General features: G+C 36.5%; 2 protein-coding genes across 2 annotated transcripts; one reads left to right on the top strand and one right to left on the bottom strand.

Moving 5' to 3' along the window:
* Positions 1 to 322: 322 nt before the first annotated feature.
* LOC103998827 (E3 ubiquitin ligase BIG BROTHER-related-like) lies at positions 323 to 4033 on the bottom strand. The gene is made up of 7 exons (XM_018817949.2): positions 3740 to 4033; positions 3376 to 3622; positions 3247 to 3278; positions 2561 to 2596; positions 2355 to 2476; positions 2157 to 2265; positions 323 to 604 (listed from the first exon to the last, which is right to left on the bottom strand). Exons 1-7 carry the CDS (start codon positions 3923 to 3925, stop codon positions 551 to 553), a joined length of 786 nt encoding a protein of 261 aa, XP_018673494.2. The 5' UTR covers positions 3926 to 4033; the 3' UTR covers positions 323 to 550.
* Positions 4034 to 5798: 1765 nt separating this feature from the next.
* On the top strand, positions 5799 to 16775 carry LOC103998826 (triosephosphate isomerase, chloroplastic). Its single transcript, XM_009420421.3, has 9 exons — positions 5799 to 6077; positions 7256 to 7282; positions 10577 to 10646; positions 10913 to 11036; positions 12610 to 12694; positions 12818 to 12950; positions 13070 to 13243; positions 14207 to 14289; positions 16485 to 16775. Exons 1-9 carry the CDS (start codon positions 5901 to 5903, stop codon positions 16539 to 16541), a joined length of 930 nt encoding a protein of 309 aa, XP_009418696.2. The 5' UTR covers positions 5799 to 5900; the 3' UTR covers positions 16542 to 16775.
* Positions 16776 to 17496: the final 721 nt, after the last annotated feature.

Raw genomic sequence — 17496 nt, 5'->3', positions numbered from 1 at the left:
TTAAACTTAAATTAACTGCTAGTTAACCAAAGTTTATTGGATGATAGTACATGTCATGTCGAACTTATTCGGGGTAAATACACTACACAGCTAGACTTGCAACTTTGGATATTTCCACAAAGACTTGGGCTTACCCCAAGGCATGGCATAGCATTCCTTACAGCTGAACAAGCCAAAAACATTCACTGCAGCAGAAATTGTCCCTACGAAAAACTTAGACTTCGAGTTTTTAATTTGTTCTCAGATCCAAAAAAAAAAAAGAAGGTAAGGATGAAGAATCTCAGAAGAGAAATAATCATCATTGAATTAAGTAATCCGTAGGTCATGCAGCAATAATTATTAAGCAGCATAATTGACAAAAAGCATACTCTAAGCACATACTTTGGAGAAGAACATGTCTAGTACAACGAGGATAGCAACTAATGGTAACAACATAATGCAACATTTCTATTTCTCGGAATTACAATCAATTGCATTTATACTGAATTTTCCTACAGAAGAAACTCCTCAAAAGAATCCAAGAAGATGATGGTAGTATCATCGGATTATATCAGTCTTGCTTGTTCTCTGATGTAGAAACCTCAGTGTTGCACATAGGACATGCCTACAAGAGAAAATAAAATAAGATTGGTTAGTTTCTTACAAAGACTTTCCGAAGGAAAGAAGAAAAAAAAAGAGCATGCATCGTATATTGGGTCCAACAGAAGTGTTACAGAGGTTTGCTGTAGCAGCTACAATATCATCCAATGATTTTTATGCTCATTTAGATTCAGTGATTTCTAGGGCACAGCATGCTGGTGCAGCTTTTCTATCTTTTATCGAATCATCTTGGACGTCTTTTCTATATCCATAATGTTTAGCCCAAACTATCAGGTAAGGAGTGGATGCTGTGAAACAATTGTGAGGGTGGAGACCAAAATTATAGGTTAAGAATATGGAACCTTTTGGGTTAGATGACATGGACAACATTGTTTCCGGAAGACTTTGAAGCAATTAATCAGCATATGAGAACTGCTGTTTAACATAGTTTCTAGAAGACTTTTTTATTCGTATATCAATAACTTGATCATGACTCATATTTCTCAAATAAAAAAGTTTCAAGGACGTGGCTTTCCATCTCATGCAATTCTTGTCATGTTCATTATTTTCCATTTAATTTGGTCTTTCTGATTTAACTACTTCAACCAAGGATTCTACCAATGTAGCTAACCAGTCCAATATCTTGTGAAAGAACTTGATTGTTCTGTATGCCAATTAACTAATTGTATCCTTGAATATCAAACTAGAGCTAAACTATACAAGATAGGCCAAAATGAGAAACATAAGAACAAATATCAAACCCCAAACTAGATTTTGGTCAAAGCAGGCATTAAAATACAACAAGTGACTCTTAAAGGATTCGTAGGCTGTATTACAAAATGGTGTGCTAACCTCAGCATATTACAATCGTTGGATTCTAAATCAATTTCTGAAAGCAGCAAGCATAATTAGACATCTAGTTCCAAGAAGCTTTGACATTTTGGAAGTGCTAGAAAGGCAATAACCTAAAATAGATGACCTCAAATAACTATTATTCCTCAGTCCTCAAACATACAGCAATGCATCAGTTCGCAAGCATTAAACAAAACAAGGTACAAGGAGGCATACACATTATCGATGGATTAATATATAACTAACTGAACCAAAACAAACGGTTAATGCAAAGAATTCTACAGCCAAAAAAAAAACCAAGTCTCACAAAAGCCTATCAGGGTCTCAAATTGTCAGGACACTACTTTTCCACTACAAGTGGTTAAGTGGAAGCCAATCTTAGACGTAAAAAATGAACTTTAATGGCTTAATACTTCTTTTTAATAGTTAGGCGCAAACCTATGAAAACTGAAACTAAGGATCCCACGAACACCTCAAGAAAATAATGAATAGTGCAAAAATCTTCTATGATCAACTGAAAAAAAAAAGTGAATCAAGCTGGTGACAGAAATGGTTATTAAATAGTGGGCAATCTAGCTGTGATATTTAAGCATACAAATGCAAGGTTGATCCTTCAATTAAACAATTTGAACTATTAAGTTCATTAAGATATACAAAAAATTCTAAGTGAAAACATAAGCATTATGAAAAGACAACAAAGCCCTATCATTTTTCTAGAAAATTACCTTATTTATTTGGAGCCACTTGTTTATGCAGTCAGGGTGGTACTTATGCTTGCAAGAAAGCAAGACCAGAGAATCACCATCCTCAAACTCCAGCCGGCATATAATGCATCTGTGGAATTCATTTAAGTGTCACCAGAAGATTAATATCAGAGGTTAAATTGAAGGATATTAAAAGCCTAAAGGGATATGGATGCATACTGTTCAGCATTGTCATCTTGCACACTTTCTGCCTTGTAACTCACTGAAGGCAAAGCAGAAATGGTATCAGCAGAAAGGCCTCTGCTTTCGGTTCCAAGTACCTCACCGAGTGCAACTAGCTCCTAAAGAAGCAGAAGCATTAAAGACCAGCGTGAATAAAGTTCCAAAGAAAAGACTTAAGACTTTCTTGGGAAATATTCTCTTACCTCATACATGAATTCATCTGGATCTTGCCAAGCATCCTGTGTGACATATAGGACAACTTCATAAGTCCAGTTAGCAGGATCAAAATTAATGTCATTTCACTTAGTTCTCCTAAAAATTTCATTTGAACTGGAATTTGGCAGTTAATGATGTCCATTGGACAATTTTGATGCAAATATCAAAGATTTAAGTAACCAGCTTTTCTCTCATAATTATAAACTTCCAGCAAAGTGATTTTCATAATGTGTTATGCAAACATTATCGCACATTCACCCTTCAAACGGAGGCTACAGATATTAAGGTTCAAGTATTTTGCATCTTACTAGATGTCAGCATAGCAACTTTCAGTTGTGTGTGCCATTACCACTGCAACGCGGAGAGCTTCAAACTAAGAATGATTATTTTTCAAACTAAAATAAGCTTCTGGCAGAAACATATCTGTTCACAGAATGATGATCTAAACACATTAAAATACCAGAATGACTAAATGAATTGCAGCAAGTATCATACTAGCTGAGATATGGCCCAAATGGCATAAAAGATGTGGAAGAACTCCAAAAGCATATTGTACAATGCTAGCAAACAACAATCTACAGATTCTGTGTAATTTGTACTTCATCATCAAGTGTATAAAATTTCAACGAGTAATGAAAGTAGTAATATCAAAGAAGAAAATTCGATAACTTACCTGAAAGCCACTGTCATGGTCCCCATGATCATCTGGCACCCAGGAAAGACAAGCGGGAAAAGTCAATTGATGTTCCAGAGCAACCAGAAGCCAACAGAAAGCAATAAACTGTAATCAGCAAGCTCTCACATTCATTCAATCCTGCAAGGGCCATCAACCGAACAGCCAGTACCCGCTCCTCCGCGTCCTGCAGGGCCCTCGAGTATGCCTCATCGTTCTCGAAATAGGCGGCGTCCACCTCGTCATCGCTTCCCTCGATGCTCCCGCCGCCCTCGGCCACGTTATCTGGCTCGTCTCCCGCACCTTCCTCATCATAGTCGGAGCTCCAGTAATCGCTGTCATCGCCGTCCATCATTAGCATCGCGTATGCCGTCCCCTGCACCCGATCGCCGACAACAAAAGAACGTCAGGAGGAACCCCACATCCCCAGCAATAAGACAAAGATCCGATTCAACATGGGGGAGCAGGAGAAGGAGATCGGATGATCGGGCACCTGTTCTTGGATGATGCGGAGGAGGGCGAGGTCGGCGTCGATCTGGCTGAGGCTGGTGAAGGGCGCGCGGGCAGGGGGCGCAGCATCCTCGGGAGGCGGCGGAGCGGTCGGAGTGGCGATGGGGAGAGGGCTGCCTTCGTCCGCGGCGGGTTTGTTTCCGGCACCGCTTTCTTCACCCTTCTCCATAATTACACCGCAAAAGAAGAGAAGAACAGAACTCAAAACAGAGCGAGGGAGCGACAGATACAACGACGGCGAAGACAGACACACCGATAGAGGGAGAGCGAGGGGAAGAGAGTAATTATATAGAGGAGAGGCGCTCTTCGAAGCCGCTTTCGACATACGAATCATTGTCGAGCAAGAATAGGAATATAATATGCCGCTGTAAGATTCGTTATATGTTCAATCCAACGGTCGATAAGTCGCTACAGTCGGAGCTGGTGGTAACTCGCTCACAATGTTATGACACGAACTAATTATTCCATGGGTGGGTCCACAAATCCACCAATAAAGGAGACAGTAGCTGGTTGCGTATACTATAGAGAGTGACTCTTGAACCATGACAGCGGAGCAGTTTAGGTTAACCGATGCCGTAAAGTAGGTCAGGAAACAGAGTTGCCGATGGGATATGACACGTCGTGGTGGAACAGGATACCAAACTCGGATGAGAAGATCGATTCATTGGACTTGAAAATTTGGAACTTAAACTTTCCAAAGGTTTAATTTAAATTTTAAATCATTTAAATATTCAAATAACTAAAATGTCGTCCATTCCATACTTATTATAATTAAAATTTTTTTTTCCAAGAATAAATAAAACTTTTTTGACATAGCAACAAAATGGAAAAAAACCTTGTCATATTCGTTTGTCTCTAATCCTCTTAATTTGTTCTCTAATATTATTGAATTTAGGATCTAATCGGTTGGTTCGATCAATGACCCAACAACAATGTGATAGGATCGATGTTCATTCTATTTCTAATAATTATATGAAACCATAAGTGCCTTGATTATTATTTATCTGATAAGTATTAGTTATAAATTCTCTTCGAAAACTAGAAACTTGTCATCTATGTCTTAATCGTTATATGTTATCTATTATTAACATTTAATTTGATTGATTGTCTCGTTAATGGATATTGCAAAGCCAACTAGGTTAGAGATCACTTGTGTTACAAGATTGATGTTGGAAACTGGTTGAAATTGGTGGTATAATTTGTGTAATAAAGTCCCGGCAATGCTTAAATTAGAATGTATATAACAATTAAAATTTATCTTTTTTTAAAGGACCATTGGTCTAATATTTCAAACCCTAAACACACTTGTGCTTACTCACTATATTAAATCCGAGCATTTTGGTGCTAAGCTTAATTTCGTACCAAAATCATGATATTCTATATTCATGATCGAGCTTGGCCGGTTAAGCCAAGGAAGCTTCTTTAACTCGAATCAGGGTTCCATTTCGGGATCTTGATATCCTAATAATCCGAATCTTGGCGCAAGACGTCTACGAGACTCGTCGTGGTTCCACGGGATAGTTTACCCGCGTTGCGTACCCTACTCTGCATTCTGACTTTTTCTGGGACCCACATGGTGCATCGGTAATCATGCGGAAGGTACCACTTCAAATTTGCGGGATTCGTATGATCCATAATCTACTCCGGAGTACGGACCCAATGGAAACATGGTGGGTCCATGTAACACGTGGCAGATATGGTTCTCTTTCTGAGGGAGCAGGAATATGTTGGGGTGGTGTCTTGGGACGCATAACTTGACACTTTTCACTTCGGGGCCCCGATCCAAGAACCAGTAGAGCCGCTCCACGATTTCGAATACCAAACAGCTCTACGCACGTATAAGAACACAAGTAAACCCTCACAATCCCGTTAACTGTAGTCGTGTCGGGTTACGGATCTAATGAATTGGTTCTCTGCTGACGTGACCATAACAGCAATTACGTGTCGGATCGTTGGATTCTTCGATCAGTAAATCCCGGGATATACGTGTCGGAGAAAGAGTGGGGCTTCAGCGTTATCCGATAATTTGGGTTCTCCACCAAACATCTCCCGAGTGGGAAAGCAAAACACGAGAGGAAGGGTTTGGTGAGGCGATCGAAAGAGAGAGAGAGAGAGAAGAGAGAGAGAGAGGGGGAAGCAAAGCAATGGCGGCGACGGCGTCATCTCTGGCATCGCAGTTCTCGGGGCTCCGCCGGGAGGTCCTCTCGCGCGAGGCTGCCCCTTCCACCGCCCTCTTCCTCCGCAGCGTTCACTCCCGGATCCGCCTCCCTGCTTCCTGCCGCCCTCCTCGGGGCGTCGTAGCCATGGCTGGCACCGGAAAGGTCCCGCCTCTTCCATCATCACGTAAATATTGCTTGATTGAAGCATCTAATTTTTTTTAGTGGGAGGAATGTCGAAGCAGAATGGATTTATTTACGTTGGAAATCAAGGAAAGATCTAATTTTGGGAACTAGTCTGAGTATTTTTATTTGATGGCCGATATAGTCTATGCGATGACCCAACGAGTACCAATATTTAGTAACACTTTTTCTTTATATTACTTCTGGGGACAGGAATTCGTGTAGCAATAATATACTCCTTCGAAGTGAAAAATAAGGTAAGGTATTGAATGCGATAGATATTCTTAAGCTGTAGTTAAATGTTACCTTGATGGTTTTAGCTTATTGTCAGGACCTCTTACTTAGAGATTTTTAAATCCATGTCTGTCTTTTAGATTTGTGAATTCAGTTATGAGAATGTGTTTGTGCGAATGTACATTTGATACTAGGTGCGTTTGCATACAATATGATGATGTGGTTGAACTTTATGACCATATGTTGGCCATTAGTTGTTTTATAGTTCATCAAGAACTTTTGCGACGATGAATTTAGTTGCCCACTAAAGAATGCTGCTGGTATATGTTTATTGTGGGTGCTCATTTGCTAGGTATATGTACATGGGCTTTTCTTGTACTGAATCAGTATATCTCTACGAAGTACATAGTTTGCCAAAGAGGGAAAGTGGGGGGTGATGTTACTTTCATGGTAGAAATTTCATGACAGGACCTTTTAGTGGCTATCAATCGGTGAAAGGTGGTGCGATGATGTACAGGATGGACAGTGTGGTTCTATTAGGATTCAATTTTGCTGGACTTAGAGGGTTGTGTTGTTAGATGAGCCACTACCTCTTTATGTCTATCTCTTTGGTAAATCTTTTCCAGTTTTTGGGATATTTATTGGTATCTTATGTTTCTTGCTCTTATATACTTGTACATGGTGATAGATAGCAAACTACTTATCACGTATACAAGAAAATGAGATATTTTGTTAATGCTATATATATCTGTTTCTTTCCTGTAAATATATAAATTTCGTTTTCATTATTTAAGTAAACAGGCATCAACATGCAACACAGAGTACAGGTCTATATGTATGCACAAATTGAAGATTTTCTTTATGGATTTGTGATACTCTTACTATTCTGTGTTCTATCTGATATTTTGCTTTTCATGTGCTTGCAGTTTTTTGTTGGAGGCAACTGGAAATGTGTAAGTTCAAACATTTCACTTTTTTTTTGTTCTGTTTTCTTTTCCATTTTCTTGGGGTCAATGCCAACAGTTCATTGTGAGATTATACATAATGTTTTACAGTCAAAATTTCATTTCCTGTGCATCTTTTAGAATCTGTTCTTGTTCTTAAGAGTGGCAGCTTTTCCCCATCAGGATAATTTTAAATAATCAACGACAGGAGATCATTGGATAAATAGTCTTGCAGTTGTGATGGTTAACATCACGGCAATTTAGTCATGAATTTTGACACTAAATTACACACCATTTGGAGCATATATAACTAGCCTGAACTTTATAGAACAAGGATGCTGGGTAGGGCTTTAAACCAGAAAAGTGAAGTATAATAATTTCTATTTGCCTTGTTAGCAGACTTGTAATTACAGGAAGTTTTAGTAAGAGATCGTTTGCCAAATAAACATTAAAGTTCTGCCAGTTCGAAGTTGAATTAGAAGAGTTGTTTATCTATGACAACTAAGTTTACTACTTTTTTTGTAGTACTGTGGTTTTACCTTCATTATCAAGTCTGATAAACTGGTTGTCAATTTATTTTCTAAATGGGATTTGTTTCTCCCGAAAAGAAGTAACCAGTATAAGATTTCTACTTCTAGATAATATAAAGCTTTGCTCAAACACATCCAACACATTAGAAACTAATCAGTCCTCCATTCATGGTTGTTACTTGTTGGTATTCATAGTTGTTACTTCTTGGTATTTATGCCAATAAAATTTCATGATCATCACCAATTTGCTGCCCTACTTTTGTGTTTGACTTTAGATGCTGTCTATATTGATCAGGGATAGCATTTTCTTTAGAGACTATAATCTTAAGTTATATATGTTGACTTTTATGAGTCTTGTCATCTAGATAATAGATCAGGAGAATCTCTAGAAGCATGGGAAGGCTGATTTTGTAGACGTTCTGATTGAGAAATTATATGCTAAACTGAATGCAAAAGGATGATTTTTTTTACTTGACATTCTTACAATTCTTTGGTACCTGCGAATCCATCAAAAAGCTATGCCCATTAGATGGGACTGACTCTACACAGTTACATTTTAATACTCCCCTTCACATGTTACTACATGCAACTTGTATTAAATGAAGATGTAAATTATGCTGTGTGAGTATTGAACAGAGGATCTCCTGCTCTCTTTTTGACCCCTGCCATTCCATCTAAAAGTTTAAGCCTAAGACGTGACAAGGTTTATATTCTTGTAGTCCAAGCTATATTTCATTACCATAGTTCGTTCTAACTTGCTTTCTTATTTTTATAGTCCAAGCTATAACCGTAGGATGTCATGGAGAATGATACACGGGAAAAAAAAAAAATCAAAAGTTGACTCTCAGATAGAGAACTGTCTTGTTAAGCAGGCTTTGGTGTACTACTGAAGTACTGATCAAGTAATACAAATATCTTATATTGAACACAAGAAATTCATGAATAGGATGCATCATGCTTTTTTTTCGTCTTGGATAAGTATTCCATCTTGTTGACAATACAGTTGAGGAAAAATCATTTGAGGTGATATGGACATGCTTGGAGAAGACTTGTCTTGGTTTTACGAAGTGAGTTGATCAGGACTTATGGTGCAAAAGCAGCAAAGTGATATTTAAGAAAACTTTATTATAAGCAAGAAAAATAAATTTTGCTACTCTTAGTTTAACTTGGAAGATTGCCTCACATAGCACTCATGGTGGGAAAAAATCGATGTAGGCGACCTGAATGGAACTCTAATGCTCATTTGTTGTTGTTGTTGTTTAGATGTTCCATTTCTGGTGTAAAACATGATATTAAGCAAATTTAGAGATTCATGAAGAATAAGATATATGACCATTTCTTAGCAAAACATATAATAGGGCTTGAGTGGACATATACAGTAAAAGAAGACATGGATCTATAAAGAATGACGGGAAGTCTGTAGAAGCATCATTTCCGGAGTTTGATTTGAATAGCATATTTTAACTTTAGTTTAATATCTTCACTTGGAAAGGATTACATGCTATTGACTTAACACCAGGTATAATTTGATCCTAATGGTTGTGAGTTTTCTTGACTTTGTGTGGCCAACTATGACTGTCACAACCTAAATTGACATTAAAATTGACCCATAAACTTGATAGGCATAAAATCACGTGGGCCAAAGGCCCCAAACTGCACTATGATGTCCAAGTTAATGGTTTTTGGTCGATGATCTCTATATTATCATAATCATCCTCCCACGTCAGTTGTGGATGTGGAGCTAATCTCCCATACTTGAAGGGATGGCCTCGCCAAGATCCAAAACCAGCATTCGGGTGACTCCACACTATCTCTAGCGTCATCCATAGTGCTCCTTTTTAACTTAAGCCTTGTTGTAATACCTAGTACTAAATAGGCTCTGTTTTTCTTGTCATGATCTGGTTCAATCCCATTGCTATGTGATTTAAACTTTAAAGTACTGAAGCCCAATTTAATGGTACTAGGTCCATGTAGCCTTATGTATCATCATAGATATCCTCCAATATTGAATTATGACTATTTGCAGTGTCAAAGTGACATTTGTGACATTTAAATCACTATATCATGACTTCTGGAATCAACTTTGGCTGTATAAGCAAGGCATGAGAAAAGTAGTTCATGTTTTTACACTAGAATGGCTGATTTAACTTTAGTGAGTCTTGTATGAGTTTTTTGCTACAGATACCTGTAGTTGTGTAGTCTATAGCTGAGGCAGTTTTCTTTTTTTGTGTATTTGTCATTCTGCAAGTTCTAATATTTCTCTCAGTAATATGTAGAATTTGAGTAGGTTTATTTTCATGGAGTAAAATGTAAATTTTATGGCTTGAGTTTCTATGGATAGTTCATTTTTTTTATGCAATGTTTGTATATGTTCTTTCTTCATTCTTGTATGTTAACAGGATTTTAGAGTTCTTAAACTGACAAATGTTATTTGGTATTTTCCTTTGTTCTCTTGGATATTTACCATTAAACTGAAGTGGTTTGTCTTTGTTTTGTTATATGTACGACATTGTTTCTTAGTGCATCTTGGCTTTGTTGGAAATTGACAAAATCTTTGAACATATGATAACTTGGATCTGATGGTAACCAATCTCCCTTCTCAGAAATTAACCACAATCTCTAAAATTGATGCTAATATCTTGACTCTTAAAGTTCATCATTGGTTCCAAGACTCAAGTTTTCTCAGTTACCTCTTCATATATTGTATTTCTGATGTATCTTTTTCTTATACTATATTACATAACTTATGACTTGATTCTTTTTGTTTTCCTAGAATGGGACGAGGGATTCAATTACCAAACTTGTTGCTGATTTGAATGATGCAAAGTTGGAAACTGATGTAGGTGAGATTATTAATCATCCTCATTATACAATTGTATGCTTTGCAAACTTGTTATGTGACTATATGCTTCATTTGGCATGATCTGCAACACAATACATATACTTGCGCCTCCCTTACCAGATGTAGGCCAATACTTTAGTCTGTTCCATGTGAACTATACTGAGATGAAAGAGATTTCCAAGTGTCTGATTTGTAATTATCTTACTGCAGATTCTACTATGTGATTTTGAAATGTTCTTACTCTAATTTGACATGGCAATAATGCAGATATTGTTGTAGCGCCTCCATATATCTATATTGACCAGGTCAAGCAATCATTGACCGATCGTATTGAGATATCTGCTCAGAATTCCTGGATTGGGAAAGGTGGAGCTTTCACAGGAGAAATCAGGTCACCACCACTGAAAATTTTCGGTTGATGGTTTCTATGCGCAATTATCATTTATTTAATAGAATAACAATCACTACAGATTTACTTAATTTCATGTTTAAGAATTATTTTCTTTGTTACATGTGTGAAGATTTAATATTAAAAGAGGAAAGTCTAAATCATGGACTTAGATTAATGAACTTTCATGAAATGGGTTATAAGGAACTACTTATACATAGTGACATCCTCACTTAAGGTATTTTACTACATAGTAGGCTCGAAGATTGATAGCTATTCCTGAGGTACTATAAATAGAGAGTAAGAAGAGAACCTTAGTGCATGATGCACCCACTATTGTTGGTTAAAGGGTCAGATCGAGCCTTGCCCCTACATGAGAATAGATTGTTAACAAGTTTGCACAATAACAAACTCATGATGCCTAAAAGCATGGTATCTATTAATTTTACCCATGAAATTATCACACATTAGAAGTTCATGTGACAATTAAACAACTATGATGATCTTTTGTTGAATATTAAAATAGTGGATCATGATTCTTCCAAATGAAAAGTTAGATACTATTGCAGGTGCTAACTACTATTCTTTCTTTTTATTAGGTGAGTGTGTTTTTATTGTTGACACATAAGTTGTTTGGTTGTCTCAAGCTTTATTAGGATGCATGTACTGATTGAACTCTCTAATAGGAAGCTGCTATTATAGCTTTCCATGTAGATGATGAAGTTTTAGTGGAAATGGATGTACTCGGGCAAATGAAGTTTTTTCCCTCAATATTTCAACGAAAGATGGTAGAACAATTGCCAATAGCATCTAACATCCTGCTATTGCTTGAGAATGAGTCTTGAAGAATAATAGTATAGCAGCATCTCACATCCTGTTATTGCATGAGACTGTCTTGAATTATAATAGTGAAGTCTTCATGGACTTGCATAACACTAACACATTTGGAGCCACATATATGCTCCGTCTCTAAGTATCTGCAACTAAGCAAGTCTCATAATGCTTCAACTATTTTCAACTAAATCGAAGCATCTTCATCTACAATGTTCCACACTCGATTCCTGATCCAAGAGCATTAACACGCCTGCACTGAGTTAGTATGTTGGCACCAGTGATAATATATGAATTCAGCCTCTTATCAGTTCAACTACCTGAACCTGTAGATTTCTGCTGAGCATAAAAAGATATGAGTTCTCATTTATTCATACAATATTATGCATGTCAATTCCTAATCTTCCCGTCATACTACCTTTGCATATAAGGTAGTGCTCTTCTGTGCTATATTCTAATCTGAGATATCTTTGATTGCAATACGTAGTCTTTGCTTTCTGTATTTCATATTCAATACCTTAGCCTTTTGTGAACTGACTTTAGTGGTCATATTGGAAAAGATCCCAATATTAATGTGATTGTTTATTGTAGCTGACAGCCTATATCTTTTTGAATGTTGTCTTTGGACAGTAACGTCTTGCACATGCAGAGAAGCTTGCAACCTTACCTTTCTGTTTTCAGAATCTTATTTTGTTTTATCAGCTGAACATGTCATATAATCACTTATGTCGATTTTGATTTACAGTGCAGAGCAGTTGGTAGATATTGGTTGCAAGTGGGTTATTCTAGGCCATTCTGAGCGCAGACACGTTATTGGTGAGGATGACCAGGTACCCATTTTAGATGATTTTTGAATATAAGCTATACTTATAATCTTCTGGATAATTTACTGAATAGGTTAAGGAATTCACTTATCTCAAGTTTATTATTGTAATAATAGTTTTTGATTCCAGTTTATTGGGAAGAAGGCTGCATATGCTTTGAGCCAGAATCTTAAGGTAATTGCTTGTATAGGAGAGAAACTTGAAGAGAGAGAAGCAGGAAAAACCTTTGATGTCTGTTTCCAGCAGATGAAAGCGTTTGCAGGTATTGTTCAACTTATACTTTACCCAAACAACACAACACATTTGTGCTGTTTATGGGAAAAAAAAAGTAGGAGCCACAGCTGCAGAATTATGCTCAATGCCCTTAATCATTTATCACAGATAGCATATCGAATTGGATGGATGTTGTTATCGCATATGAGCCTGTATGGGCTATTGGCACTGGAAAAGTGGCTACTCCCCAGCAGGCTCAAGAAGTGCACCTAGCTGTGCGTGATTGGCTTAAGAAGAATGTCTCAGCTGAAGTTGCTTCTTCCACTCGTATCATCTATGGAGGTAATCTTTATAGCTTTTTATCTGCATGACAAATTTCACTTATCACAAATCTAATGAATCCAGTATGATTGTGATTTTTTTACATTTGAAATGTGAAATTTCACTTCTCCGCCAGACTGGGAAACCATTACTGGTCTTTACAGAGAAAACTTTGCCAAAGCTTATAATTTAATCTTTCTGTTGGTATACTGGTACTTCTGGTACTTAGGTAGAATTTGTGGTTTCTTTTTCCTTTTAGTGCTTGAAATTTGACTAGACAATAATAAAAAAAGTAACTCAAATACCTGGTTATTGTAAATGGAAGTCTTTAGCACCTACATACTAACATAGCACTTCCTCTCCTTTCAGCTATTTCATCAAATACTTCATTTGACTTGAATTATCATCATCTTCATTGTCCAAAGTCCTTTAAGGTCGTGAATAGTTACGATCATCTTTGTTGCTTGCATGCTTTCCATGGCTAATCAATCATGGGCAAGAAGTCTTCAGTATTGATATTTTCTATTGCAGAACACTGCTTCTACTTGCATAATATTGTACTTATAATAGCTGGTTCTACATCTAGAGAAAATGGGAGAGTGGCCTTATCTTTCTGCGCAAACTTTTCATGATATTTTTGTCTAAGTTATTATAAAATAGAATATTAGCATGTTTGGGGTTTCTTTTCCATCATGTAATTAGATTAAAGGTACCAGATTTTGCATTTGTGAAAGAACTATATTTGTTTGACAACTTCTAACCTGATTGATTAAGTTTGATTGCCATTATTCTTTCTTTTTACAACATTGATTTTCTTACATGACCATTTTGCGGTAAACATTTTTGTGGACCAGTTTTGGGCTGCAATAAGGAACTTTTATTCTGTAAGCAGGAGAGATTTTTTTAAAGGAATTTCTAATTCATTTGATTCTTGAGCATTGGATAATTCATATTGCTAACAGAAACTGTCATGGCCTGTTCCAGGTTCTGTGAATGGGAACAATTGTTCAGAACTTGCTAAACAAGAAGATATTGATGGATTTCTTGTTGGAGGTGCCTCTCTAAAGGTACCATTAACTTTGTTGTTGTCGTGCTGCAATTTTGTTTGCTGACACATTCATAGTTACTGATTCTCTGATATGGAGTTAACATTATAGAGCTTGATACCTCGGTTCAGAAGAAATTTATCTGCTCCCGCATGGTTGCTTAGTGAAATACATCTTGGTTCCCATTGGTTCTAACCATTGGGTAGATTATGTAATTTAGGATTTCTAAATTAGTTTTTGTTGAACAAACTACTCCATGAAGCACTTTTTTGAAGGTTTTAGCAATAAGAGGCTATTCTGTTCTTAGGAAAGCTTAACATCTTTAGGAAGATATGTGGGAGAAGTTGCAATCTGGGATATAATTATTTTATTATAAGGTAATAGTTGCAACTGCAGATAACTGGAGTTGTTTATGGGTCTACCTAATCAATAACTTGCAAATAATACATTCACAAGCTATGATGCAACTACCACTATTTGTCCCCACGCACAGATTGTTGCAGTGCTGTGCTATAATTGCAGATAATACTATTTTGTCACTACATTCATAAGCTAAGTGCAGTTCTATAATTGCAGTCAGAACCAGTAAAACTTAATGCTTTCATTACAAGTATTCTTATTCCTCAAAATGGCACTTCTGAAATTTAATTAAGCATTTCTATAATCTATGTTCACCAAACCTTGCAATATGTGCAGATATGGCATTTGCTTCAGCCTTTATGAGTTGGCAATTAAATAGTATGTGCAGACCTTGTTTGTCTGTCGGTGTTATAAATTTTTGAGGTTAATGTTTAAACCTTTTTTCTTAGTGTTGTGACCTGCATTAAGTCATTGATATATTCACATCTATACATATTTGAACATTACTGCCTTTGTGCTTACCTGAAGGCGCAGGCATGTATTTTGTGTATGTCAATGGAGGGCATAGGAAAAATCTGGGTATTTAAAGATTTCTGATAACATCTCTTAGGATATATGATGTGGATTAACCTTTCAACAGAGGATAACTTTTGAGGCAAGAAGTGTGGATGAAATCAACAGAGGTAGAACATGAATGCTGGGAATCAGTGGAATTCTTCATGCTTAGAAGAACAGAATATGAAATCAAACTTAAATCAAAATCTTTCAGAAAAGTTGCATATATATTACAGGTTTAGCTGTCCAATATCATATACTAGTTGCTGAATGTATGAAGCTATTTAGTACTTTAAAATGTAAATCTGATTAGATAGTTACTGTACTGAGTATCATTTAATACGACATGGAGTGATCTAACAATTATTGGAAGCATGCCATTCTTTGAAAATAGTTCCTATAAAGTTAAATGTAGGTTTGTGCAAGTATGATGTAATCATGGCAACTGAAAATATTTTTCTTGTGTGCATCATCACCTCTTGATGCATGTATCAGTAAAACCTATTAGTTAGAATGATAAAAACTGGGATCTGAGTAAGAATATTTGGTCTCATGCTCATATAAAGTGATATCTTTCTTTTCTACAGATAATATCTGGTATCCATGCTCTGAAGTTCGAAGGCAGAAATCAGTAGATGAACAGTTAAAGCATGTTATACATTATTAACTTGTTTGGGAACAAAATTTGGTTTTGCCAGTGAACATGGTTCTCAGATGGAATATTAAAAACCAAGTTCAATCTTCTATGAGACAAATGCATGCGGTCTAGTTCAAAAATTTCTTTTTGTTTGCATTTTTTTCATCTTTTTAAGAATGACAAGTAACTTTGTTTTTCCTCTTTTGAGTTATATAACTTATGATATCATATTCCTAGCTTCTGCTGATCTAAGTTTTCAAGATCCATTCACGCAAATTCAACTTGAATGCTGTTTTTAGCCCAAAAGTGCTGCAGCTTATGCTTTTTATTATCTGTGTTTGAGTTTGGACACATTGTTTAGTTTGCACAAAATCGTATCTGTGATCATCAATCAGGAGGTTGCTTGTGTTTTTCTTCGTACATCCTGTTGTGGCCAAAGGCAATTTTTACTTGGTTAGTCTGTGTGGTGCATATTCTAATTAGGACTTTGATTAGCTTTGGTATCTCTATGATTAGTCATATATAACTCTTAAAGCCTCATGTCATACACAATCTAATAAAAGTTAGGAGATTGTACTGATATGTATATTGAATTATCCTTCCAGAAATTAATTAATCCAAAGCTATTTGTACTAATTACTCCAACATTCACATGTTTGTGCAGGGACCAGAGTTTGCCATCATTGTCAATTCCGTGACCTCAAAGAAAGTTGCTGCTTGATGATCGCCATTTAACTCGAAGATGAATACGACAGGATCACAAATCGAAATCGGAAGTTCGGGTTGATGCTTGACAATCTTATTCAGCTAAAAGAGTTTGGGAAGAAAACCTGAATCATAAGCATATGTGGTACATTGTAGCCCGATTTTGCCAACATTCTATCATACTTATATCAATAATTCGATATGTGATCTTGTTTTAAACTCATGCAAGGATTTCATTCGTTTATTTTTATTTTTGTTCTATTCTTAGTCATATTTGCTTGTCCTTTTTGGAGTTGGGTTGTTATCGTAGTTGGATTTCTCCATAATCATAAATCATATGTACACAGTGAGATTTGCATATCCAAACTTTCTCACAATAAATATATCATAAATGCTAATTGATGTAATGGGCCAAAAGCAATGTTACATAACAATCAAGGTTTCGTTTCGAGCCGATTCAGACACCCTTTTCATCCTTCAGATGTTGGCTTGATTTGTAGGAATCTAATTCAGATCATCACTGATCGGCATCATTTTGCTAATTTGTTTGATATGTGTTCACATCTAGGCAAGATTTTTGTGGATTTAACCGTGGATTTTTGTGGATCTAATCTTACGGTTATCTTAAGATTATCGTAAGATTGTATCTGTCGATTCTATCATTGGTAGTGCATCTTTCGATTACATCTGTCGATTCTTTCTGGACATCATGTGCTCACCATATAGATCACAAAAGATATCTAACTCAATTATTGATTCCGAGTCAATTGAGGTCATTCTTCCACATGGGTCTCAAGTTGATTTCAATCGATATTGAACTCACTTGATTTCAATCTATGAGCCCCTTTAATAGTAAGCTCCTAATGCCGTTACTCTCATAGTTAACGCTGATTATGGGGAAGTAGTGTGCCTCTCTTGAAGTTAATTATGGTCGTGGTATGTCGAATTCGAGATATGACAATGCCTAGGTA

Source organism: Musa acuminata, chromosome BXJ1-9, assembly GCF_036884655.1.
Source record: "Musa acuminata AAA Group cultivar baxijiao chromosome BXJ1-9, Cavendish_Baxijiao_AAA, whole genome shotgun sequence".
In the NCBI taxonomy this organism is placed as follows: Eukaryota; Viridiplantae; Streptophyta; class Magnoliopsida; order Zingiberales; family Musaceae; genus Musa; species Musa acuminata.
This window is presented reverse-complemented; position numbering and strand designations above follow the sequence as displayed.

What these genes read in the sequence shown, in the direction of transcription:
- LOC103998826 (XM_009420421.3), top strand. Translation starts at nt 5,901, where the DNA reads ATGGCGGCGACGGCGTCATCTCTGGCATCGCAGTTCTCGGGGCTCCGC. An exon ending in GCTTTCACAGGAGAAATCAG is followed by an intron (nt 11,037 to 12,609) that starts GTCACCACCACT and finishes TTTGATTTACAG; the next exon opens with TGCAGAGCAGTTGGTAGATA. An exon ending in TTATTGGTGAGGATGACCAG is followed by an intron (nt 12,695 to 12,817) that starts GTACCCATTTTA and finishes TTTTGATTCCAG; the next exon opens with TTTATTGGGAAGAAGGCTGC.
- LOC103998827 (XM_018817949.2), bottom strand. Translation starts at nt 3,925, where the DNA reads ATGGAGAAGGGTGAAGAAAGCGGTGCCGGAAACAAACCCGCCGCGGAC. An exon ending in CCTTGCAGGATTGAATGAAT is followed by an intron (nt 3,279 to 3,375) that starts GTGAGAGCTTGC and finishes CCTGGGTGCCAG; the next exon opens with ATGATCATGGGGACCATGAC. An exon ending in ACCATGACAGTGGCTTTCAG is followed by an intron (nt 2,597 to 3,246) that starts GTAAGTTATCGA and finishes TATGTCACACAG; the next exon opens with GATGCTTGGCAAGATCCAGA.